The 26968-nt window shown below is 43.9% G+C and overlaps 1 protein-coding gene across 9 annotated transcripts in view; it reads left to right on the top strand.

Annotated features, from left to right (window-relative positions):
- LOC121106461 (BTB domain and CNC homolog 2) overlaps window positions 1-26968 on the top strand; it is a 185110-nt gene that overhangs the window by 138978 nt on the left and 19164 nt on the right. For all 9 annotated transcript variants that reach the window (XM_046939783.1, XM_046939785.1, XM_046939788.1 and 6 more), the window contains one exon: window positions 23725-25269. In XM_046939783.1, coding sequence (XP_046795739.1) covers window positions 23725-25269 — 1545 coding nt within the window. The remainder of the gene's footprint in view (window positions 1-23724; window positions 25270-26968) is intronic.

Consider the following 26968-nt stretch of genomic DNA (forward strand, 5'->3'; position numbering starts at 1 on the left):
CAGGGTCTTCTTCAATTCACAAGCTAATGGCTCTTCCCATGGCTATTGTTTTTAGTCCATGGTCTGCAGAGCTCTGGAAGCCCATGAATTATTTCTAAAGGTATATGTGAAAACTGACTTAATTTCTCACATAGGGAGTTATGCTAGCAGTGGAAAAATTTCAGACAAAAGTTATTAGTGTTCCGGGCCAATATGTTGTTCAAGCTTAGAAACAACTTTCATTGGCATATAGTTGTAATAGTAAATCAGAGATCACAAACTGTTTTTAAATTTAATCTTCACAGTTCAAAACTTTCCCAAAGGTGACCATCACTCCTAAATTAACTAAGATGTTTTTGAGTCAGTCATGCAAGAATTGGGTTTTAAATTCTGTTGTGGTCTGAAAACTGCCGAAGTACACAATTATGGAGAATGAGCATTATTATTATTTATCAAAGACTTGATGTTGGAACTGGATAAAGCCTTATATATAAAGCTTTTGCAGTCATGTAATGTTGGCATGAAGAAGCTTAATATGAAAACAGAAGAACTTCTTTTTCATTATTCAAAGCAGTAAATCCGCCTCTGAAGACTGTATTGCAGAGGGTTTCTTTTTTTACTTAATAGCATATTGGGGTCTTTTTGTTAATCAGGCATCCAGACGTTGTTAACTGTTGTCTAGTTAAACAGCGAACAGATGTTTTGTACATTATTTCTTGTTTATATCCAATTACAGTAAGTGCAGGCTTTATGATATGCTCATCATTTCAGTAGTGAGACATTCTGCACACGCAGTATGTGTGTGCAGACTAGTTGAGCTTACTGGATTTCAAACCAGTGTCAAACCTTGTTTTGGACATTTCATGACACTTCAAGCATGATTTAACATGCCTTAGTTCAAACCTTTTCCTAATCAACTTATTTAAACTGAGTCAGTATGGAGCTAATTTTGCACTGATTGAAGAGTTTCCATAAACCCTTTCAAGCCGACACCAGTAATTCGATTTCATGCTACACCTCTTTTTAAAGCAGCATATTTCAGTGTGTAGATAAGTGCTTGGAAAAACAGCCACGAAATAGCAAGTGCTCAAACGTGGTTGTGACATGTGAAGTGTCAGGACTCAGAGCTGAGACCAAGGGCTGGAGCGTATCAGCTGCAGCTCCATGCAGCTCATAAAAAAGGACCCCAGTAGCTCTTAACTTCTGCACTTTCCTCTTCATTTGCAGTTTTGGTAAACAACTACAATCTCATGTGCTTTTCACCCTGGGTATTTTATAGCAGTTGTGCTGTTTTCATCTACCAGATGCTGTTAAATGCATTCAAAAATTAATATTTTCCAAGACTCAAATTTGAAGCTGTAAAGTTACTCATTCAATCCATACCCCTAACTGTTGTTTTGTTTTATTTAATCACAAAAACTGGTCTTCCTTCCTTTAACAAGGCACTTAATTAAGCTTTTAATTCGTGATAAGAAGTTAAATGGCACTTATGAGGCATTTTTAATGGTTTCCACTTCCCATCCAGATTACAAAAAAAGGTGTGATAGAGAGGCAGACACGGCTGTCAGCCAAGGGTATTGTAGGTCATGCCAATATTAGCTGGCAGCAGGCCATTATCCAATTAACATTGCTTCATCGCTGCAAGTAATGGCTCTTGAGTAGATGATTGAGTCATTCATGCTGTAGTGGTACTCTACTTTCCTTGAGAAAGAGCCAGTGCTCTGCAGAATAGGCTTTTTATTTGCTATTATTACCTGCCTGGCTTTTCTATTAGAAGTGCACAGGGAGCAGGTCTGGCTGGGCAGGCTGAGAGCTGGGGGCTGGCCAGAAGAGCACCGTCTGCACAGACACCATGCACACCTTGCTTTCTGAAAACAGACTTCCCTTCAGTGAGGAAAACATTGGAACAGCAGCAACAACCTCTGTTGTTTGTGATTCCTACATCTTGGAAATGAAATTCCCGACCCCACGTGGGTTTTTGTGGCTTTGAGATGTACACTTAAACAAAACCTTAATCAGGTCATTCCAGGCCATTCTTCTCTGTAGGAAGAGATGTGTAATGTGCTTGTGGAGCATTTTTGTTGACCTGCACTGCTCTTCTTTACAATTAACAGAGCAGTGTTCAAAGCAGAGGTCTGCTGGCATACACCATGTGCTGAATTGCTCTGTGTCTTCATTACTTTTCTTCTTACCAAAGGCTGCTGTGAAATCTGCCGTTTCCCTGTGAGGTCCAGCCCTGTGAAATCTGTCATCTGGTCCTTCAGCTGAGACCGGCTGGCTCCCTCACATGGTTAATCTTCAAAGGAAGAAAGGCAGGATGGGAGATAGATTTGGGTTCAAGGCTGGCAAAAGCTGAGCGTGCTGGAAGGCTAAAGCATGCGGCACCCTGGGTGGGATGGAGCCAGGCAAGCTAACATTAGAATCTCTCGACGCTGATGGGGGAGAAATCCTGGCAGCTGTTAACCATCCATGCCAGCCCACCAGCCTGAGGAAAAAGCACTGGGAATTAGCCAACAAAAGATGATTGGGTTCAGGAAAAAATCAAAGGCAGGGTGCAAGAGGTCAGCTATTACATACCCCCACTGGCTGACAGAGATTACTATTCTTTTTTATCACTCTAGAAATAACCAGTATTCTCTTACTTTGTCTCTTTCCTCTCCCAGTGCGCTGTGTGTATGTACGAATACAGCGTCTGTAAGAAATGCTGTGACTGAGCTATGAGTGCTCTGTGCAGGAGTGTGGAGTGAAGGAGGTGATAAATGTGGGAACGGGGAGCAGGGGGGTAAGAAACAACTGTCTGCTGCATGCCTGTTTCCTAGCTGGAGGGCTGGTGTTAAGCAGCAGGGAACAACAAAAGACCCTTTTTCTTTGGGGCCCTATTAATATGATGGCTGCTCCAAAAGTAATGCCTCCTGTTTTATTATGTTGACCCATGATGTCAGAGGTGTACATTGTTGGCATGGCAGTAGAGGTGGAATTTTTCCCAACAATATTCCATTACATTTTGTTGCCATGTAACAGATGGCAACAGAGGGGCAATCTGACAAAATGGCATCTGTAAGCAGCAAAGATGTAGAACTGAATTCCTCCATGTGGAGAAAATGGCATCCCTCAACATTCATTGATGCTTGCTGAATGTTTATGGAGAGCAAACAGTGAATGTAAACACAGTGAGGCAGTGGATGTTGCATTTCGGCAGTGGCTATCCGTGCAAAGACAAGTCACATTCTAGACGGTCATGAACAGCTGTCACACCACAAAATGAAGAGGGTCTCAATCAACTTATCCATGCAAATCAGCTAATGCGATGAGTAAATTGAAAAATAGTGTTTTGTAGCATAGAATTTGCTCTCTCAAATAGTGTTATTGTGTTCTTTGTTGTTGTTTCCGTGGAAATAAATAGGAGGCATTACTCTCAGAGCAACTTACGTATTAGGAATAGCTATGGTTAGTTCTCAGCGTGAATGTGGTTTTCTCTTTCCATGGCTGTGTCAGCCAGCAATGTTCCTTGCAGATGGCAGCACTGGCCTGATTGACTTCTGCTGTGGTCCAGGAGTCATCAGTGATCTGAAAGCCTTCTGCTGCCACCTCTACCCAAAGGCTTTTGGCAGAGCCGCCTCAAGAGGTTGTGGTTGTCAGGCTTCAGACCCATTCACATTTAAACCTCCCCTCAGCAGTGCCACTCCACTGAGTCCGTATGGATGGAAGCTGGCTCTTAGGTTTCCTAAACTCCTCTGAGGGAATGTGGTATGTTTGCTGCTGACTCATAGTGCTAACACTCATCACACAGAGTGGCTGGAGGCTATGGGTCCATACTGAGGATAAAAATGAGCATTCCAGTCCTTCTTGAGGTCTTCAGTGGTAATAATACTAATCCAGAAGAAACCACAAGACAGAAATGTTTTGTGTATTGCACATATAGCGCAATACAAGATAGAAATGGTGTGTTTTGTATCTAGCTTTTAGCAGATGAGCAATAAAACAGAAATGAGACCATCACTGTGTGACAACAAATGCTATCCACCAAAGCCAGCTGCATAGGCTCCCAGCCCTGCAGTACAGGGGTGAAACATGCCACCTCCTTGTCATTGTGTGGTGTAATTCTCATTGTTTTCTGATGGGAGGTGGCTCCCTGTTGATCCTTTCCAGTGGAGAAAAGTCAAATATAACAGCAACAAAATCCATGCATACGTGCATGTAAAGGGGAGAAAATCTTGCAGTAACTCCTTTCCCCCCCTTTGGTGGTAGCTGTACTATCTATTTATTGATTCAAGGAAGCATATAAAAATATACTGTAAAAGGGGATATTGAGGTTAATGCACAAAAGGAAATTCTCTGCTGCGATAAGTGGGCCCCATTTTGTTGCCTTCGTTATACCTGTGCCTGTTGCTGAGGGTAAGCCTGGCTGATTGGCTGGCTGTGCTTGTCCTCAGTATGGCAAAGGAATTTGTAGTGTGGAAACTGTCTTGCTTAAAAATTGCAAACATAGTATAAAATGTAAAAGACATCTTAAAAAGTAGAGGCAGACCATGCTAAAGGCACAAGCAGAAGCAATAAGCATGTATTGTGGGTTAAATATTAACAGGGCCTGGGTTTTGCTGTATTTAAGTGTGTATTTGGATATGACAGAAGCTGAGGTGGCTTAACCATGGCTATGAGTTATTCCTTGGCGCTGGTAGCACTCTGGCTCTGTAGTCTGAAAGACGTCCTGCTTTTCTGCCCTCTCTTCTTTCGAGTCTCTTACCTTTTCCTTTTCTCCCTCTAACAAAAAGCTTTGCATTGCTTTCATGTTGTAAATATAAGTAGCTGCTCTTTTAAGAGTCCAGAAATACCAAGCATTTGGCATTTGAATAAACAGACAGATAAAGCCCAGATAAGACATCCCTCAGCTTCACCACATCTGACGCCAGAACCTGTAGGGTACTTCCTGATCCCAGTACCAAGTTTTGCTTCGTTAGTGTTCCCAAGACCCAAAGACGATAAGGTTTTATCTCTGTACGGCACTTTCTGACAAGAATTCCCCAGTGAGTAATGTTATATTGTCTGCTTTTCTCAACTACCAGTGAAATTGATCACATTATGAGGTGGAATATGGCATCTATTCAAATGATGCACTGCAGCAGTCAACAAACATGAAGAGTAGGAAGTATGGTTCAATTCGGAGATGAAATACAGATTTTAGGTGAGCAGAAGGCAGTTGAACCCTACTAGGATTTGAAAATGAGATGCTCTTTGTGAATTTTATAGGCAGGCTATTGGTGTTTTTTATTGGAATAAGTAGTCATACTTGCTGTTACATGTGCAACGCAAGCTCTGAAGAGAGAAAAAGCTGGTTTATTCCAGTTCAGGTCTTTTGTGCAGTGCTGCATTTTCATCTGTACCACTTTATGGGAGGTTGCCAGCTCCAAGTCCCAGCTCAGTCTAACACTACTAAAATCTATATCCTTTGGTACTTTATTTACCTTATGGAGGTAAACAAATATGAGCAGCTGTACTTGGTCAAACTACAGCTCCTTCTAGCCCAGGCTTGGACTGTTTTAAAAATGAGATTTAATTTGTCTGAAAGCTTGAGATGAGACTTGAGTGGTTGTTTTAAGACTTAAATAAAAAGAGAGTATCAGGTCTATCTGTAGGAAGCATGTTTTAATTCACTGGAGGAAGCTATCGCGAGGGCCATTGGCAGCTGTTTTGAAACCAGATTAAATTCAACAGAAAATTCAGCATATGTTTTTAGCAGCAAATGACTTAGTGATGTGTATGACTCCACATTATTTCCTAACAGTAAGGCAAATTGCCTTTGAGAGGGACATGCTTTATGTACTTTGAAGTTTGATGCTCAGTGCAGATGTAGTGGGGTAGAATTTATGGTCCTAAGATAACACAGATCAGCGCTGCATATAAACCTCCCTGTCCTTTACTTTGTTTAATCTGACCTTAAAAGAGTGCTTAAGTGTAGTTGTCTGTTTTCTGCACACGGAAGTCTTCTCTTTTTTAATTTTCCTTTTTGTATTTCTGGATTTTTATTTTTTTCTTAAAGCTTGCATCACGCATCTTTTGGGTCACCGAAGAGCTAGTGATGGAGGCTTTAGAAGATATGGTGAAGGGAAGGTTAATTCATAATTGAAATGGCACTGGGAGTTTCCTGCTGTGGCCCATAGACTGCCACCAGCCTGGGACCCACAGTTGTAATAGCCATAGCTGGTCTGAGGAAAGCAGAGAATTGCAGTACTTGCACTTACAGTCAAACCATTAAGTAAACAAGGTGTCACTTAACAGCTGGAATTGAAAGGTATCAGCTCTGAAGTTAAATAATGGTAAGATAAAACCTTCAGCAGAAGATCTTTGAGGCCTCTCGTGAACAAATAAAATACTGTCATCACCTCTCCACAAATGCTGTGGTGGAAGCTGATGCATCAGATAGGAATTACAGCACAGGTCCATGCATCAGGTCAGTGATGATCAAATCACCTTGTGTGAACCACTTGGATATGTTCACCTCTCTCTAAGCTCTTGGGTTCATATTACCTCACGTGGCAGTGAACAGGCTGATCCACAGCTGGCAGAGCTGCCCGTCTGAGAGCAGCCAGGGTATCCAAATCCAGACTTCCCAGGTTATCCTTCCCTATTTTCTTGCCTCTGTACCTTTTAAGCACTCAGGAGGCACTGAGGAGATTTTCTGACTGGAAGACTGGGTGCAGCATTTCTCAAGAATGGGGTAGGATGGACCTGCTGCTTGTCTGTCTGAGTGGTCCTTGGGGACAGGTGGGCTCAGTCCCAGTAGGTAAGACACTTGGTCCACATTATGTCCTGCAGTTATGCTCACTGTTCCAGAATAAGTCTTCAGGCTGTGCCCTTCAGTTTGAGAGCTTTCCATTTCCTTGTAACAGCACAACTAGATGACCAGCATCACACCTTGTAAACCCCAGCTTTAGGTATAAACTTCTTGAAGCTGTCGTTTTGTGTAAGAATGAGTCCCTGGAAAGCTTTTCTTCCCCTCATCTGCATTTGGGATGCACTGTTAGCTGGAGCCAGAAAGTAAGTAAGTGAAATGAAAGTGTATAGACTTACTGTAGAGACTACAGAGAACTTTGGCAGATGTGATCCAGGACTGATTCAACGGCAGCTTTGTGTTCTCTGTGCTTCCTTTGGTTCCCACGGTGTCGAATGTACTTGCTAAAGCCAGTGCTGAGGTGCGTTTATTGGGGTAGTAAAATAGAAAAGAGACCATCCAAGTAAATGAATTGACCCAGAAATGGGCTTCAGCAGTGCTAGCAGTTTAAAAGAATGTGGGCATCCGGTGTATCATGCATCAAACACATTACTCTACTTGCATGTTTACTTGCTTTTGAATTGTGATAGGACCGAAATCCCTGCTTTATGTAAGTACCCCTTAGTTTGTGTTCCCAGAATGGGTGGGAATGCAATGCTAGTGTTTCAAGGTAAAAAGACTAACTTAAAGAAAAAATTGCCCATGCAAACTTTGCCTGTATAGTTCTCAGTTTCAACAAAAACTGCATTTGATGAAGTGTTCTGGGATTTGTGTCAGACTGTCAGCTAACAGGCTGAGGCCGTGCTTTTGGTTGTATAAAGCTTTTGCCCGTGCTTGTGGGAAATGTGTTTTTTTTTTTCCTTTGAAAACCAGACGTGTGGTCCTCTGTTTCAAGGGCCTGCAGCTAATAAGAAACAAGTCTTAAACAACTCTAAAAGGAAAATATCCTTCCATCTTTGACCACACAGCTGTAATACAACATGCCTGGCCACCTCTCTCTCCATATACACAGGCAGCCTTCAGAGAAAATTTCCCCGTCAGGAGATTCTTGGTCAAGTGAAAACAGAATAAGCTCAAGTTATTTCCTGTTTCTTTCAAAGGACAGGGTTGGAGCCAGTAACCTTTCAAGACAGGAAAAAGCAGAGTGAAGACTAATTCTGACAACTTCCCTTCTGCTTTCCACAGAGGACTAGTGCTCACTTCTATTTCCAGTAGGGGAAACCAGGCTTGAGGTAGATGTGTCTCTGCTGTCATTCCATCTGCGTGTTGAACTGAACAACTTTTATTTTTCTAGCTTATTTGATTGCAAATTTCCATGTTCCCCTATGTATGCTATATGGCATATTTTTTTCTGGACATGAAGGAGTTTCTCTATTCCTCGAACTTTGTATATTTCAGGAGGCTAGGCATATCAAACCAAAGCTGTGTTTGAAATGCACAAATTAATTTGTCAAATCCAAGTCACAAGAATTGGATATTTCTTGTCTTTCCATAGGTACAATCTGTTCTTGTCATTTTTGCCCACTTTATGTAAGTAGTCAATAGGGACAAATATTATCTATAGCATTGGCCAAAGAAATGAAGAATGAAGGAGGTGTCCATAATACGTGTGGGGTTTGGGGCATTCTCTAAAGAAACTTGTTCACATTTATGAAGCAGTCATGGTGTTCAGAAAGCAGAAAGAGTAGTTTTCAGTAGTGGCAGAAACCTTTAAATCAGTAACTCTTATTCTTCTTTCCCTGCCTTCGTTGTCCCTGTTGCAGATGGAAAACTAAGGAGGACACAAATAAGAGCTACCTTTTGCTTGGTTTGTTTTGCTTCCTTTTCAAATATGAACCTCATCCTTCTCATATAGGATTTATTTCATGAGCATTCCAGCTGGAAACCTCTGTTGAGAGGACACAGGCAGGTAAATTTTTTGAAGATGAGCATTTGATTGTGTTGCAGTCTCTGTCTGTGGCTGATGCAGAGACATGGTGACCCTTGTGGAAGCCACTAGCATCACTGCTCCTCTGGACCTCCTTCATGCAGGTCTGTGGAGCAGTGCACACTGTCAGCTAATCAGAGGGTTTCCAGTCATTCTCGGCCTCCAGGATCCAGACTATTTGTATCACTGTCCTTGGATCCCTGGCTTTGTTCTCAGATAGTTTTACTCTGAATTGTTTGTTGATCTGTCAGTTGGTGTCTTTTCCTAACTGTTTCCCTTAGGCAAAGCTTGCACCACCGTTATCTTCAGAAAAATTTGGGGCTGGCTCGCTTTTGCATCTGTGCCATTTTTTGATACCTGGCCAAGCACCCTGTTGCGACTCCGGTTGCAACTAGAAGAACAGAAAGTAGTTTTAAGGTCTGGAGATACATAAGCCCTGTTCATAAAACCCTGTCGCGTCTCCGCAGAGGTCTGCTGAGGAACAGGCTGGAGTGGGGTTCTGCATTGTGCAGGGAACAAGATTTCCCCGTGCCCAGATCTGCTGGGACTCCTGTCCTGCTGCCACTGAACACAGGGTCTCCATGTTCATGTGGAAAGGGCTTGAAGTCCACTCATACTTCAGGAAAAAAGCAACTTTATGGCAAGCTGGAATTTCATCACCTCTGTATGCCTGTAGGGCTGGCACTGAGATAGCCTTGCTCAATACCATCAGCTGCATCTTGTTCTATTCTGGGAAGGATGAGAGCAGTGCTGGAAATTACGTGGCTCCAAAAGGTATTAGCTTTACTCCTTTTAACCCCTGAGAGTTAGTCCTCTCCGTAGGGTTGTACAATAGCTACAACTAAGGGTATTAAGAAGGACGAGTCACTGTTTTGTGAACCAGGCAGCAATAAGAAATGCTGTCTCTGTATTCATTATTTGGTGTCCATGTGGATGATCAGCTCTCTGTGCTTCCTCAGTGATGTGATTTGCCAGGTTTTTTTAAAGGTCCTTGAGAAGTCTTCATGGCAAATGTTATAACCTTGACAAGGTCTTGTGTTGCACCATGCCCTGCCCAGCATTCCTGTCGTTCTTCCCATTTCCTGCCCCTTACAGCACAGCTGTGGCTTTGGACAGCAAGTGCATTTTGTATTTCCTAAACGAATGATGTAAAAGTTGTTGTTATTTGTAAGGGGTTTTACCAGATGCTGTCGATTTGCACTGTGGTGAGGGGGATTTTTGCTTTGTGAGACTGTAGGCTGTTATGTGGATCTATTTTATTTCCTCTTTCACCTGCTTTTCACAGAATCACAGCATGGCTGAGGCAGGAAGGGACCTCTGGAGGTTATCTGGTCCCAACCCCTGCTCGAGCAGGGACACCCAGAACAGGTTGCCAGGGACCATGTCTTTTCTACTGCAACGCTAACCAACAAACGCTATCTTGAATCTAACCTAACCATACATTTAGACAGAGACAGCACTTGGCCATGCCTGTTCCCCAGTGGCTTTAAGGTGCTGGCTGCGACACTGCAAACAAATTCAGAACTGGCCTGGCCAGGAGTTACCCCCAAGCTCTCTGCATGTTAGCTCTCCAGGCTTTATTTTACCTACGCTATTGGAGATTGTGGAGTCACAGCCTATGTCTAATTGTTATGCATGAATGGGAAATATTCCTGTACTTATTTGCATTCATTAGCTGTTGGTAGTTCCTCTGTTGAGGTCTCTAGCCTTGTTTTTACAGTGCTTTTGGCAGTGTTTCTGCACTCGGTGTGTGAATTTTTATGATCTGTTGCATGTTATTCATGCAATTTCCTGCCCTGTAATGGTATCAGTTTTCCAGACACAGAGGAATACGAACTAAAACCCAGGAGCCTGCATTAGCATAAAATGTCCCAGTTCTGTCAGTTTGATTAATTTGTCTCTTTGTCTCCACTCTATATGATAAGTGCTATTAATGGTTGCAACACTTCATATGTCAAAGTCTTTCTTCCTAATGACTTGAAAATGTGGTTTATTTCCCTCTTTTTTGTATTATTTTTCTCATTTAGCATTCCACTCAAGTATAGATTTATGCCATGCTCTTTCATTATCTTACTGGTTGCAGCACTGGAGTGATTACATATGGTGTAGGGTATGAGCAAAGATGCGATCCCAGGGGCAGCAGCTGCTGATGCAAGCTGAAAATAGATCCAGCGTATGCTCAGCACTTTTCCCAGAGGTCTTTTATTTATTAGTAACAGTCTTGGTACAGGACAACTTGGACCCTCATTTAGCAAGATGACTTTTTGCCTTTCAAGAGCAGTGCAGTGACTTTGCTCTATTTACTGACTGCTGTGTAATTTTTTTTTTCACTGCCTCCTATCGAAGTAGTGACTTAACCTAACATAAATTGTAATATAATCCTGATTTATAATGAAGTCAAGAAGCGACAGGCTCCATTTGAAGTAATGGAACTTGACAGATCTAAGGTTTAAATTAAATAATCCTATTTGTAGGACAGCATTTGTACACCGTACACTGATTTAAAATGAACTTCATTTCTTCTCCAGCAATTCCTTCACCATTTTCTGTGTTTTCCCTTCCACTGGGGCTTCTCGTGGAGCAGAATTCATTTGTATATTTGTCTTTGTAAACGTGTGTGGAACAGTACATCATTTTCTTTCTCTCAACAAAGAAGCTCTCATGGGTTGTTTCACAGAAGAACTCTTTAATTAAAGAGGAAAAATTAATGTAGGTGACTTATTCAGGGCAAGCCACGTCTAACCTGTTTAGGCGTCCAGAAGAGGCCAACTGCTGCGAAGGATGAGAGGGAGGACGCTGCAGGGGAAATCAGAAGGAATGCTGCAGCGTGGCTCTTCTCCACCAAGGAGCAGAGGTTCGTCCTAGCTGTAATGTTTATGGGGGGGAAGATCACCCCCACCAAAGTCTCCTTCCCCCGCAGCTGACAGACAGGGACAGGCAAGGCTGCCGCAAGCTTCTTCCTGCCTCAGCGCCCCGTCTCACTTGCTCTGTCACAGCAGTGTAGTGATGGGGATAGCGAGAGCCCTGGGCTGTGCAGTGCCTGCCTACATCCCTGTGCAAGGACTGGGAGTACAGTGACATGCTGAAGGTGGGGTTAGGGGAACAAAAGGCTTATACGTGTGTAGCAGAGACCAGGCAGGGAACATGAGATGCTGGACAGATTGTGAAAAGGACACATAAAAAGGGGCTGTGGAATAAAAACACTGAAGGCAAGCTGCAGTGCTTTTCTGATTTAGATTAAGGGAAATCCCCTTTCCTTTGCTCTCTCTTGACATTGCTTTATTGTCTTCCTTTCCAGCTGTATTTTTGCTGCCATCCCTGCCTTTAACTTCTCTTTATTTTCTCCTCATCAGCTGGGTCATGGTCCCTCCCCAGGAGCCTGATGCACACTCACCCTGGGCCAAGTTTGCACTCTCAGGTGGAGAGCCTGATAGCGTGGCTCATGCTAACCACATCTCCCTCCTGTTACCCCAAATCATGAGCTTCCCTGCCAGCCTTGATGGAGAAAGTGTTCATGTTGCATCTGTTGTGTGCAGACCTTTCCTCGAAATGGTGGGATTGGTTCCGTACCCCAGCAAGGAGCCTGTTTGGAGGGGTTCAGTGCCAACCTTCACCGTTATTCCTCCCTGCTGATGGTCAGATACAGTTGTGGTGGCCTGGTATGAAACAGCTAAGCAAAACAGGGACTTTGCTTGATGCTTTTGTGGGAAGGTGTCTTTGATTGGGATTGGAGACTGATGGTTCCACAGGGCTGGGTGGGGAGGAAGGCCTCTCCTGAACCAGGGAAGCATCCTCATGAAAACAAGATTCCCAAATCAAAGCTTCAGCATGACTACCCCACAGTCAGCAGCTTCAGGACCTCAGACCTTATTTCTCTTAATCATAATAATCTCCACTAATGAACAGATGACACCCTAAATCAACTGTAGCAAGAAACAAATATGTGAAGGCTGCCCTGCCTGACAAGGAAGGTGTTGCTAAGAGGACAGACCAGGGGCTTCCCTTTCTTCTCTTCAGTCATTCTCCTGTTCCCCAAGATATTAAGACACTCTTTCTCCATGGTTGCAGGGAAATAATGACTTCTGTTAATTTAAAACCTAACCCAAGCCCACCATTGCTGTCAGTGGAGGCTGGGGCTTGGAAGTATCACTGGGTGCTTAAGGAGAAATGAGCAAAATCAGGATGGGTCAGAGGAGGGTTCCTGCAGGAAATGCCATGGACTTCAATTGGACTGTTGTTCCCTGCACAGGCAGAAAAGGCAGTGAGGCCTGAGAATAAAGGTTTCTAGGAAGGTTTTGGAGTTTTTGCCCATGTAGAAAGGAAGATTTCTCCTCGGTGAGTTCACTGCTGGTGGCTTCAACCAGCCTTGGGCGAAAGTGTGTGTTGTTACCGGCATAGTTTTCTGCTCTCTTAGAGTTAATAGGGCTGCATGCTACAGGACTGCAGGCAGAGTACAATTCTGCAGACATAGAGCTTCAGCCTGTGCTGACTGAAAGATGCTAATTCAAAGTGTCTTTATAAAAACAAAATAAAACAGAAAGAACCAATTCCAGGCTGATTCAATATGCAAATAAACTGTTTTTCATTACTCACAACACTCATAAATGTGCACTGGTGACTGAGATGGCGGAATAACACTTCACTGTACATTACTTTATCAGCCAGTGATAATTGTAGTTAATATTTTCTTAGTAGTGTCTCTAAGAGTTTATTTATACTGTTAAGAATCTGAGCAGCTGTAATGATGCTGGCTGCCAGAACTGTAGCCTTTTAGAAGCACTCTAGTGTGATAATAATAGGACGGTAATAGAAATACAAGGCGGAAATGATCTTCTCAGAGCAGATGGGACTAATTCACTCCTTTTCACACACCTTCACCTTCTCTTGCCTCTTTCTCACAGTGTCCAGTGTGGGTGTATGCAGGCATATATCACCACACACATGCACAAAGAGCTTTAAAGTTCCTGAGTCCTCCGTCCCAGAACAGGGAAGCTACAGGTCAAGGTGGAAATGCCATCTTTTTTTCCACATGGAGAACGCTTCTGAGGGTCTTAGGACAGGTGATGTTACCTGTCCAAATCCCAGAAGTGTAAAGGCTGGAGGGAGGAGCAGAAGGAAAATTGGAGCAAATACAGCATTTGGCAGTTTTTGTTTTAAAAATGCAATGCCTGGAGGAAGCCGAGGTATTTACATGGGGTTTCAGCTTGCCTGTTAATAATTGTGTAATCATGCCAGAATAGTAAAGCGCTTGACGTTCCATTCCTCCCACAGCCCTGAAAAGCCTCTCTGGCTTTGAAGTACTGGGGGAGTTGCTGGGCTCTGCTCCCTGCTCTCCAGGCACAAGGAAGTTTTCTGTGTTGTGCTGAGCTGGCACACGGTCATGGGAAGTGCTGGAAGCTGCATTGTCCGCAGCAGCTCGCGGCTCTTGCCAGCCCTGGAGAATCACGGCAGAGCATCTGTGAACTGCAGTGGTGTGATCGGCCCCGTCTCCTGAGCCTGCTGCTGCCTCAGCTCCTTTGTCTGCTGTCTCCATTCCCTTCCCCATAGTGCAACCGGGTGCTTTTCCAAGCAATACATAGGACAGCCTGTTTCTTCCTCTCCTACACTGGCAAAGCTTAACAGTAGGGTTTGTAGGGCAATTCCTCACTGTGAACTCTCTCTTATTTTTGTGGAATAATTACAGCGTGTTCAGTACACTGTATTACTACGTCTGTAGTTTCTTCACTTAAATACATACTGCTTGGCTTGAGAGAGAGGAGTATTTGTGTCATTTGCCAGTCTTTCTAGTTTTTCTATATTGTTATATTTGCTTATGCATTAACTGCAGCTTCAGAAACCCTGAACCACCCCTCCAAACACCTTCTGAATTAGTGAATTTCTACGTTTAGCTTCATTTTCTTCCTATTTTGATCTTTGCTACTTGCAGGCTCCTGGAGTTTCTTTTTTCATTCCAGAAGTTCTCAAACTCCCTTTTGTTTTCCCTTTTCCTCCCCAGTTTGGCTCATGATATGAACCTAAACAGATCTTTCACAGACTTCTCTCTCACAATTTATATTCGGCGAAAACTTTCCCACTCCTTCCTTCGCCTTCCTCGCTGCTCAACACTTTCTCTTTTTTTTTTCTTTTTTCCTTTTTAATCTGGGGGTCAGTTTAGTTTTTCTTTTGCGAAAATGTGGCACTGATTTTAAATCACAGCTCCGCTTTACTTCTGATTACGCTCTTGGGTTAAAATCTGTTCCGTTTCTTTCCCGCTGGTTTCAGCATGGGCAGCATGTGCATCCATGGGGAGAAGGCAGCGCTTCTGCTGAGCAGCTCACTTGTGCCTTCCTTCGTGACTGCCTTCCGTGTCTCTCAAGAAAAACAGGAGCGTACTGCAAACCGCCAGATATCACAGCCGCAATCTCCCTTTGCTTTGTTTTCCAGTTCATGCCCCGGTGTTTAAACTGCCAATCAGTGCCACTGATTTGTACGTGTTCTTTGTTGATTCAGGCACGTCGTCGCTGAGTTAGTCCTTTGGAGAAAAGTTGGTTGAAACACCTCCAATGTTCTTTCTAACACCTCCATGTGGAGTGTGGATATAGCAGCCTAGAGATTCACCTCTCGGCTCCCTCACCTATTTCTGCCTGCAGGTGCTCCCCTGGCTGTACTTGCTGAATTTGCTGTGCTCTCCAACTACACCCTAGGCAGCCTCTAGCATCAACAACATGCACCAAGCTACATAATTACTTAGGAAAAACTTGTCTCCTTCCACTGATGTTCATTAAGGTGAAATCAGGCCATTTTCTCCAAACAGCAGCGCTTCTGTTGTCATTCCTCCAGCTTGTCTTACAGCATTACAGGCACTACTCTGTTCAGTGTATGACTGCAATTTGAGTTACAAAGCATGGTTTTTATAATGAAATCTGCCACACTGTGACTTGGTGTGAGCAGACATCCCTGTACACCATGCATGCTGTGGACAAACTGACCCCAAATCAATGGGCCGGGTGTGCCAGGGGCCATCTGGTGTGATGCAGGCAGTGCTTCCCTGCCATGGGCAAGCACCACATCTTCCAGTCCTGTAATGTTTTCTTTTTGCAAATGTATTCACATACACGTTTTGCACTGATAGCTCCTGTTTCCTGAGCAGAACTGTGTCAGCAGCGAAGCATTCGTGCTTATGCTTAGTGATTTCTACCTTATCTCTCAATAAACATTGTATTCTAGGGAGTGGAATTTGGGAAGACTGAAGCTTGTGGCTAATTCAACAAATCAATCTTCCATGAATATTTCTCTGGATGGGAAGGATGTTGGACATCCCCCAGGATATCATCAGAACTTTCAAAAACAAAATCTTTATTCTCATTTGAAACCAATCTCATTTTTGAAAGGTCAAGATAATTCTAGTTGGATTTCAATAGCTGGATGAAATAAAAGTTGAAGTTTTAGATTGAAATAAGTACCACAGTTGAATCAGAAATTACTCTATTTTGACTTTCACTGCTTTCCATTTTTTTAAATTTTATTTCTAAACCATCTTCTGATTCCATCTCCCTCTTTGGTTCACCTGACATTCTTGGTCCCATGCTCAAGAACCAGGGGTTTTGAGAACGCTTTGAAGCTGGCACCATTACCACAGCGAATTTGATTTGGAAAAACCCGTGTGTATGGCTGCCTTAGCTCCCACCTTCCGTCCCAAAGTCATGTGTAGGCGAATGCTGACATAACCAATAATGCGAGCATCGATCGCCTTGCTGCTTACGCCATCCTTGCAACAGGCAATCAATTCTGAAGCACTTGCCATTCTGTCAGCACTGACGCACTTCTCGCAGAGTGACAGTCACAATTTACAGTCATTGGTTTCTGCCCTCGGGGTGAGTCTGCGACGGGTGACCTCTGCTTCCTCCCCAACTCATGTTGCACTGCCTCACCTTCCACCAGAGATCACTGCAATACTCTGCAGGCACCAAGTAGCCACGAGAGTGGAAGGGTGGCTACTGCATCTTCCAGGTGACAAAAGCAAGGTCAGGCAGTATGGAAGACACCAGCATGGTGCCGAAGGGTGTGCTGGAGCCAGAGTCCTAAGTCCCTGATACTTGGACTTGTGCTGTAGATTATGCTTCTAGAGTAAAAAGGGAACATGAACACTGTTGGTGTGAAATAAACATGGAGATCTCCATTCTGACAGGGGTTTGCACTATGACTGCTTGATCCACTGGTCCCAGGTCCTTGAGTGAGCACAGTCTCATGGATCACCAGACGTGATTTCCCAAGGCTGTCCATTCATTCACAGGAGACCATTAATCCAGATAGCCATCTCCACTCAGCCTCCCACTCACACCTTTATTTCCCCTGCAGTTTCAGGAGGTGAGGATGAGACACAGAGATAAATACCTCCCAGACTTCAGGTTGCCTTTCTGCCCAAATCTGCACACGCTACTTGATGCAGTAAAGTGGAAAACATGGGTCAGCAGAATATATACTTCATTTTAAAAGTGTTTTTAAAGTGGAAACAATGGCCTCTCTTCATCAGCCTTCTCCACCAGCAACTTTTAAGTTCCTGTCCTGCTTAAGAGCCCTGATGCTACAAATGCCTGCATCTGGTGCTTCTCACCCAAGCTGACTTTCTAATAGTGTTGACTCATTTTAGGAGCTTCACGGCTTTGTGAGCATATAGGGAAAATGCCTCTGGGAGCTGCTGGTGAGAGCACATTTAAACACTGATAAGCCGAAGAGGGGAAAAAGGCATTGGCATTTCCTACACCGTGCCACTGGCCTGGGAAAGCACTATGCTCTCTGTGATCCTTGCCTGACTTTTTCCTGCTTCTTCTGCATTCCCGCTCTATGTAAAGGGATCACCAAACAATTTCCAATTGTGTGCGGGATTTCTGTATGCATATAAAGAGACAAATCAGGTTGGATATTAGGAAAAAATTATTCTCAGAAAGAGTGGTGAGGCAGTGACAGAGGCTGCCCAGGGAGGTGGTGGAGTCACTGTCCCTGAAGGTGTTCAAGAACCGTGTGGATGTGGCACTGAGGGACACGGTTAGTGGGCACGGTGGAGATGGGTTGATGGTTGGACTAGGTGATCTTAGAGGTCCTTTCCAACCTTAATGATTCTGTAATTCTGTGAAATTGGGACATCTAGCACTGTGTATTTCACATACGTGACTTACCTGTTTGAGCCTAGTAATGTGTTTACATCTTTCAGATTGTTTTCCAAAACCAAATAACCTTAAGCTAGGAAAAACAGGCTCTGCCAGGCTTCACCATCCCCGGTAAAAATAACAAAGTAAATAACCAGGAAGTCTCTTAACTCTTAATGGAATAACAGCTCGGTGACTGATTTTAGTTATCAGATTACACTCTGAAAATAACTTATGCGCTATACTTGCAATTGGCTGCAAAAGAAAAAGAATATAGTGTGTGCTAATTTTAGCAAATAAGATTAGAGTTAATGTTTAATCCCCGAGACCTTCTTCAGGCTGTGGAACAAAAAATAGCAGCAGTTAACTGTCACTAATCTTATCTCCTATTTCTAGCATGTGTTTGATTATATAAGTTGGAGTGTTAGGAACATGCTGGCCGAGTGAGGCAGTTCGTAGTTTGTTTTCTGCATCCTTGGGCTTATCAGTCAAACTCGAGGGCTGGGATGGATTTAAGCAGTCTACACGATGCCTTTAGACTGCACAAGCAAGGATAAACTGTTAACAAAATGGGTACCACGGTAGGGCCGCTGCATAGCAGTGTGTAACTAGTGGATTTATTTCTGCTTCCCCAAGAAATGGTCACATTTCTCATATGTTTCTACCCAATTGTTTTAAATTAATATTCAATTTGGGACTTGATATTCAACATGTGAGGTTTGATTCAATTTTTGTTTCTTCCTTCCCTACAAAATGGCTTAGTAATTAAATCGATGTCTGGAGATTCGAGATGTGAGTTTTCTAACTGTTTTTAGGTGCCTGATGATGAATTTAACCTGAAAATCACAGTACTAAAAATATAATCCATAATCCTACAAGTAGCTTGCATGCTTCACAGAACACCCATCAGTATTCCTATTGATTTCAACGAGACGACTCAAATGCACAAAGATAATCATCTGCACGTGCGCTGCTCAGTCGGGACTTCTGTGTTCTCAGCGCATCCGAAGGTCTGACCATCTAATTCACCATGATGTGGTGGGATTTAGCAGCTAATGTGCTGCAGGACTTACTGTAACCTGAGGGGTAGGGGGAAAGAGTTCTTTGAGGTTGCCCCCCATACTCCTTATTTTAAAATAAACTGTTTTACATACATTTGCTGTTGAATTTTGATGCTGTTTTCTAGAAGGTTGTTGGCAATGTGCCCTCACTAACACAAAAACCAGGGCCAGAAAAGGCACACCAGATTGTCAAAGCCCACCTCACCAGAAAAAGGCTGTGCTTTGTTAGCTCTGATTTGCTTTTACTCAGACACACAGTGTCCATCCTCTTTCCTGGAAAGTGTTCCAAGATCTCACTGAATTCACCATTAGGTTCAGAGTTGGGAAAACTTCCTGATGTTTTCACTTCTTCGGTTTCTTCTCCTTGCAGTCAGCAAAACCACCCCACAGTAAACTAGAGAGTTCTCTGTTCTTGGTGGCAGCGTGCATCAGATTACTGTAAACCTTATCTTGCTCCTTTTTAGATACCATCTTGCCAAGTTTTAAATTCCTACATGTTTACAGTGATCTTTCCTTTCCCTTAATCACTTTTCCCCTCTTTAAATTGAACTCACATTTGCTGGCATTTTGCTGGGGCTGACCTGATCCAGATGCAGCATTTCATACAGTTACCCTTCGGAGGCAGGGTTACCAGACATCCACATTTCTCTTAGAAACAACCCTTTTTTTTTCCTCCCCCTCCCCAAAAGAAATGTTGTCTGTGCAGAATTGGAGGATTTTGTCTGTTTGTCTGGGATTTTGAGACATCTGGCAGTCTGGGCAGTCAGTTAATGAGTATGCACTAATGAACTCTGCAGCACACAGCTCGTCCAGCCCATCCGCGGAAATATCAGACTGATATACGCTCTGTATTTGCGTCTGCAATGCTGCCTTCCTTACTAGCTTTTCTTACTACTGACTCTCGTCTAAGCTTCTTATTCTGTGATGGTGATCAATGTTGTTTTCCTTGAATTAGACAGGTTTTTTTTAAATGTTTTAACACCAACTACAGAAGATGTGGAGACAAAGAGTCTAACAGCTTTGCAGCTTTTTCTCCAGAAGGAAAAAGCATTACTCGGAATGCATAAAGGAATTATCATGAGAGACAAAGGAGGAAAATAAGGGAAGGAAGATTTCCTTACAAGGAGGTTTTAAGTAGAGTCTGGCAATAATCTCCCAAAGGAAGTAGTGGAAGTCTGATTGCTTAAATCGATTAAAACTAAACAGAGCATCATACTCTACAGGGCCCTGTGAGGAGAAAGCAGTGTTGGGCTGAACTAAAGCAGGTTTTGTACACTTGTTTTCTACGAGGCCACTGTCTAGATTGTGCTGGTAAATTCAATATGGCTAATGCTGATTAACCACCCTCTTGATGGTGATTATCGTTGCATTATTTCCAGCCCATTCCTCAGTATCCTGAACTTGTGAGGGTGTGGATATACAAAACACAACTTCCCTCCTTCACATTTTCTTCCAATGCTTCATGTGCACAAGAGAAGTCCAGTTCTGGGCTGATTTGAAAGATAAGGGAAGGAGGCCTCTAAGAAGCTCAGATCTTTGCTTTGCTCTCCTTGGTTTGTGCTTCTTGTTCTTTGTTCTTCTGGTCTGTGCGTACACGTTGCCTTTTCTCTGCCAGTTTCTTGCAGCCCATCGAGTCCATATAAATGTTGCAACAGAAGTGGGTAGAGGTAGGAATAATGGAAATGTTCAGAGGGCAGGGAAGCAGAAACTCAGTGCATAAGCTTGGATGAGGTGCTCTGTAGAGGCTTCCACAAATTAACCTGTCTACTTAGACATTAATTTACATGGAAAATAAGGTTCAAAAGCAAATAAACCCTGGATATTTGGCATCTTATTTATGGTAGAGGAAAAAAATAAACAGATTATTGCTGATATTTGTTATACCCATCCAGAAAAGGTCGCTTTCACATATAATAGAGACGTATATCAGAGAAATGGTGTATTTCCTTTTTGAGACATAGATCAACTTGGTTTCATTCATTGTTTTCACTGGGATGCATCAGTCAGGTCAAATCACATTAAAAGCCCGCTCTCACCTCCTCCATCAGAGACGTGTGATTGTGATCTGTGCAGCTTTGAAGCCTCTCCTGCAAATGTGTGGAGGCTATTGCTGCATGCCCACACCTCTGCTGATGCTCTCTTGGCAAAGGAGCCGAATGTGGGCAGTTCCAAGGCTGAGGGGCTATGATGGAAACCCACCATGGAAGCCAGATCAATACTTAGCTTCAGTCTACAGAGGTTGTGCTGCCCTTATCGCTTACTAGTGACCTCTAGAAGCATTTACTATCAAAGTTATTGCTTGGGTAGTTTCAAGTGTTGGCACTTGAGAAATTCCTCCCCAAGGGCAATGAGAAGCACTGGTGCTTGGAAGGAAGCTTTCCTCCTCTGGATCTGACTGTTGGAGGGAGGAGAGTTGTGTCACTGATTAAGATTTCAGCAGCCGGAATGAAGGCACATGCTGGACCAGCATCCTCATCCTCCTACACCTGAGGGATCTGCAGAGCTTTGCAGTGAGGCTAATATATGTGCTCTTGTGCTCCATCACTAACGCATCCAGCACAGAACAGCTGTAAATCTATCCTGATGCTGTTCCACGCTGCCTTATTGGGAGTGAAAGCCTGAGTCAGCGCAGAGATGGCCTTACTCTGGAGTGCTGTGAGTCACCCTCAGGCTCTGCAGCCAGGGGAGGCAGGTGGAACCCTGGCCCAGCACGGAAGATGCTTTTAATTTGCTTTGCAGTCGTTCCACCTAGTGGCCAAGGGACACCACTGCCAGGAGAACTGGCTTTGTGCTCCGCAGTCCCTGCTATGCAAAAGGGACCTGAAAACCCCAGCTGGTATTTATGGCTGCTCCTAGGGACCCACACTGCTGCTGAGCTTATGAAATGCATAGTAACACTGAAGATCTTATCAAAGAAATACTGTGAGTAGCTCATTAAGTTTCTGAGCAATTTTGTTAATCGTACTGCATAGATAAAATGCAGATAGGCCTTTAGTGAGCTGATAATCTAACAAATAGGCAGAAAGTGTAACACTGATAAGAGAGAGATCAGTTTAATAGCCAGCTGTAAATCTAGGCAGTTCTGAACCAGGGGCATATTGTAAAACAGAAATGTGCAAGTGTGTACGTGTGTGCATGAAAATGTGCTGTTTCTTAAAATAGCAGATAGAGCAGTAATATTATGTAAGGAAGAGCTATTGAGAGCGATTTTAAAGGTGTTTTAAAATATTTTTCTCTCCATCAAAGTCTGCACCATTTGTGGTGTCTTCATAACCCAGCATCACAAGTACAGATGTGTGAATAACAAAGGCTTGTTTCTGGAAGTCAGGATTTTCAGTAAAGATCTATGAGCTCTACCACTGGTCCTCAGGCAGCGTAAGGAATTTGTAGGCTTTTCATTGGGATGAACCTAATTATTCACTCGGATTTTTACTGTTCATGAAATAAGACCGTCAGAAATGCATGCCCTGATGTCTCACGGAGCAATGGCACAGTGGACTCAAAACCATCCTCTGCTTCTCCTCCATGCAGGAGGACATACAAATTTTGGGGTGGCAGAGCAATTCAATCACGTACTGATTGTGATTTTCAAGCAAGAGAGGCCATGTGATATTCCAGTCTGCATGTGTTTTGCATTAAATAGCATTTAGGAGCAGGCAGTGGAAGCTCAGTGTCTCCCTTCACAGAGCAGTGACTGTGCAGCATCATTCTCACTCTCTGTGCTGCTCAGCAGTGTTAATTCCATTGGAAGAAAATTGAGTCGTGGTCTTTCAAATCTCAACTTAGTGATCCAACCACTGAATCTCCTTCTTGTGGAGACACCATAATCCTTGATTGTGAGCCTGGTATGTAAGTAAGTACCCTCTCATTGAGTCTTTCAACTACCTGCGTTTCCTGCCCGTTGCAGAAAAAAATATAACAGAAGTCTGTGCCAATGCACTGAGGGTAAAATAAAAGGAACAATATGTATATATACATGGCATAGCAAGTTGTTTGCTACTTAGATGTGAAGACATCATTGTAAACAGAGCTAGAGGGAGAAAGCGCATATTTTTTATACATGACTTTATGTAAATATAGTGTAGATGGTTTAATGAGAAAAAAAGGACAAGTAATGGTGCATAACTCAGACCCATAAACTCGTGGAAGCAGTTGTTACTCTTTCTATAAAGAAAATGATGGAAGATTATGTACTAAGGTGAGACTTAGAGCGATTTGCATTATTTGAATGATGAGTATGGATTGCTTTCCTGTCAGCTGTACCTTAGGCTCACTGAAATCAGAAACAGTATGAGAAGAAACAGACTCCATAGGATGAAGAAAAGGGCTGTGCAGTCAGCCTTTAACTGGTATTTATTCTGTAGTGGCTTGCAAAAAAATATAGGGGGAAAAAAAAGGGAATTTGTCTATAATGTTAATTGCTTAGTTTCCAAAACATGTTTGGGATTTAAATAGCATTGTATGTTTGAAATCGCTGTTCACCAGCGCTTCCATCAGGGTGAAAGAATCAAGTTTGAATCGTTACTTTGATGGTAATATGCTGCATCACAGTGAAAACAAGATCCATCCAAGAATTAGCAATTTGCACGCTGGTCTGTTTTTTCCATCTTTTATAGCAGCAGAAGCTTGGTTCACGGGTCTTTGAGTTATTTGAGCAACATGATGTAGAGAAGCAAAATAAAAGCAGTTGTGTTCGTTTCTGGATGCAGTATCACCGCTGACCTGACAGAAGAGTGATTGGTACCGTGCAGTATTTATTTCTGTATGTTAGATCTCTTAGGTTATCTAACTCCATAATGAAGGACTTGGGATGACAGCAAGAGCTGATGGTAATGCTGGCAATTTCCCTCTTTTTTTCTGCAGGTCACTGTCAGAGGATTTGGTCCATTGCTACAGTTTGCCTACACTGCTAAGCTGTTACTCAGCAGAGAAAACATCCAGGAGGTCATCCACTGTGCTGAGTTCCTGCGCATGCACAACCTGGAGGACTCCTGCTTCAGCTTCCTTCAGACGCAGCTGCTGAACAACGAAGATGGCCTGTTCCTGTGCAAAAAGGATACCACTTGTCAGCGCATGCATGATGAAGAAAACTCGGATGGAGATGAGGAGGAGACGATGGAATCGGAGACGTCAAAAATATCTTGCCCAAGAGAGAGAATGCACCAGGAGCCCTTCAATTTCGAAACCGCCGTTGCTGGTGCAGACAAAGGAGAAGGGATTCTGCCCAACTCTGACATGCTGAGAGACAGCAAGGACAATTTAGACAAAGATGCAGTAACACGGTACCCCAGATACAAGAAATACCAGCTTGCTTGTACCAAGAATGTCTACAACACATCACACATCAGTACCTCAGGTTTTGCAAGCACATTCAGTGAAGAGAGTTCTGGAAACGGCCTCAAATCAGGACTTGCTATGGGGCAGATAAAAAGTGAGCCTCAGAATGAAGAGAATGACGAAGAAAGCATCACGCTTTGCCTGTCTGGAGATGAACCTGATATCAGGGATAAAGAAGGGGATGTTGAAATGGACAGGAAGCAGCCAAGCCCCACTTGCGTCGACAGGCCAAAAAGTGGGTCTTCTCCTTCTTGCTTGCGGTCTTTCTTCAACAGAACAAAAAGCATAGATTTGGTTGGCTTCCCCAGCACTTCCCAACAGCACTTTGGCAGGAGTCCAGCGTGCCCTTTTGAAAAAGGGACAACTCAGGGTGACCACAAAACTGATTACGTCCCTTTCACAGGGAACTATGGACAGTCCCATGCCATGCAGAAGGATGCTTCCAACTTCACGGTGGGATCGCCGCTCAGGGGGCCCGGCTTTGAAACTCTCTGTAAGCAAGAGGGGGAACTGGACAGGAGGAGTGTTATATTCTCTTCAAACGCTTGTGACCAAGTAAACACTTCGGTGCATTCATATTCTGGTGTGAGCAGCTTGGACAAAGACCTCACTGAGACTGTGCCAAAGGGTCTGTGGGCTGGCGGTAGCCAGTCTCTCCCCAGCTCTCAGACCTATTCCCACAGCGGACTGACAGCTGATCACTTGTCAGGAAGGATGCGGCCGAACACCAGCTGTCCAGTGCCAATTAAAGTTTGCCCTCGCTCACCTCCTTTAGAGACCAGAACGAGGACCTCCAGCTCGTGTTCTTCCTACTCATATGCAGAGGACGGCAGCGGCGGCTCTCCCTGCAGCCTACGTCTGTGTGAGCTCTCCTCTTCCCCTTGCTCCCAAGGCCCCCGATTCCTGGCGCCCGAGCACCAGGAGCCCGGTGTGGTGGGAGATGGATTGTACAACCCAGTTCGAGCCCAGATTAAATGTGAGCCATCCTATGGAACAAACTCCAGCGATGAGTCTGGGTCATTCTCAGAAGCAGACAGTGAATCATGTCCTGTGCAAGACAGAGGGCATGAGGTAGGGATTTAAGATAAGTACATATATGACAATCGTTGTGACCCAATTAATCGCTCCCTTATTCTCTCCAGTGGCTTGCCATTTTCCCAGCACTTCCTTTGTTTACAGAGGCAAAGAGTAACTTCTATTTATTCCCTGACAGCTGAGTGCTCCTGGTTAATTTTACGTAAATAGGTCTGTTTGACCTCTGATATGCCCATGGCTTATCAGAATTTTGGTATTGAGCAAACCCAAACTGCTGAATGATGACAGTGTGTCTGTGTGCTTGAGTGCTGGCAGTGTCCTGTTCCCCTCCCTCCCTTGCCCACATGCATGACACCAAGCACCGTTCTTCATCCCCTTGCCAAGGTGGTTCCAGCTCTGCTTGTCGTTGCTGTTGTGTATCAGCAAGCTAAAGCTGTGCCTTTGCTGACATGTAGCAACCCACAGTGACCCCACTTTGGTTGTGAGCGCGTTGAGTTGCATTTGTAAACTGCATGCAATGGAGGGCATCTGAATGAAATTGTGTGTCTGGCTTCTCTCGTAACACTAACATGCTCCAGTGAGAGCTTGTGCTTCAGTGTGGGGAGCAGCAAGTGCTTGTTTGGGGGTTTGTGTGCAGTGACCAGTCAGGTGAACCAGGTGCGCTTGGCTGGGCTAGAGATGAAAAGAGTGAACTTTAGTTTATTCTTTGGTCTTAATTCTCATTGCATCCCAGGCTCTGGAAGATACCTTTCAGGTAGACGTGAATGATGCCTTTACTGAGGTGTTCTGCTTAGCTCTAAGGAAGGGCTGAGCAGCCTGGTGAACTCTGATGCCCTCATCCCTACCATGCTGTACCGGTAGTTTGAGGCCAGCTCTTGTTTGTTGCTATTTGCAGAACTGGGGACGTGCAGAGGGGAGAGGAATCTCCTTGGAAGGCTGTCTGGGATCTTCTGTGTAGGACCTCAGGAGGCCCTGTGGCAGCCATGCAGGACTGCTTTGCTCAGAAATACCAAGGTTATTTGCAGTCTGACACTCTGAAGTGCTGCGTTTATGAGGGGTGAAAAAGAGCAGGGAGTGGGATTAAGGAGGGCATCGAATTTCCACCCATGTGTGCTGCTGCTTGCTCAGCAGGGGCTAATGCACAGCAGGATACAGTGAAGAGAGCAGGAAGTGAGCCTTTTGGGGTTTGATGACTAATTAGCTGTCATAATTGGCTAATTGTGTGGAGATGCTGCTGCAGAAGTGAGCCCGGAAGAGTCAAATGAGATGGATATAGGGGACTATTGGTTGTTCCCAATAATAGTGTGCATATGTGTGCAGGAGGGCATGGCTGAAAGGAGGAGCAATCCCAAGAGCAGGGAAGGAGCAGGCTGCAGGGTGTCCATGTGCCATGGCAGGCAGATGTGGTGGGCTGTGGGCAGGGCTAGCAGGGCTTCACTCCTCTCCTGGGTTTGCTACTCATTTTCTCCTGGGGAGGAGAAACTACGGTGTGCTGAGATAGTATTCTCCCTGGGTCTGCTGACAATGCTTTTTTTTTCCTTCTCTTCAGGACATTGTGATTTAAATTATAGTGATGAAATTAATGCTCTCTGAGGTAGCACTGCATTACCCAGAGTAAGCCACTAGTAAACAGATCACACTAATGCTGCCATTAAAATATTAGGAAATGCACACTGTGCTCGGAAATAGGCTGCATTTTAATCCTTCTCCACTTACAGACTTGTTGGTTTGACCT

The sequence above is a fragment of the Gallus gallus genome, chromosome 3 (assembly GCF_016699485.2).
Source record: "Gallus gallus isolate bGalGal1 chromosome 3, bGalGal1.mat.broiler.GRCg7b, whole genome shotgun sequence".
Classification (NCBI taxonomy): Eukaryota; Metazoa; Chordata; class Aves; order Galliformes; family Phasianidae; genus Gallus; species Gallus gallus.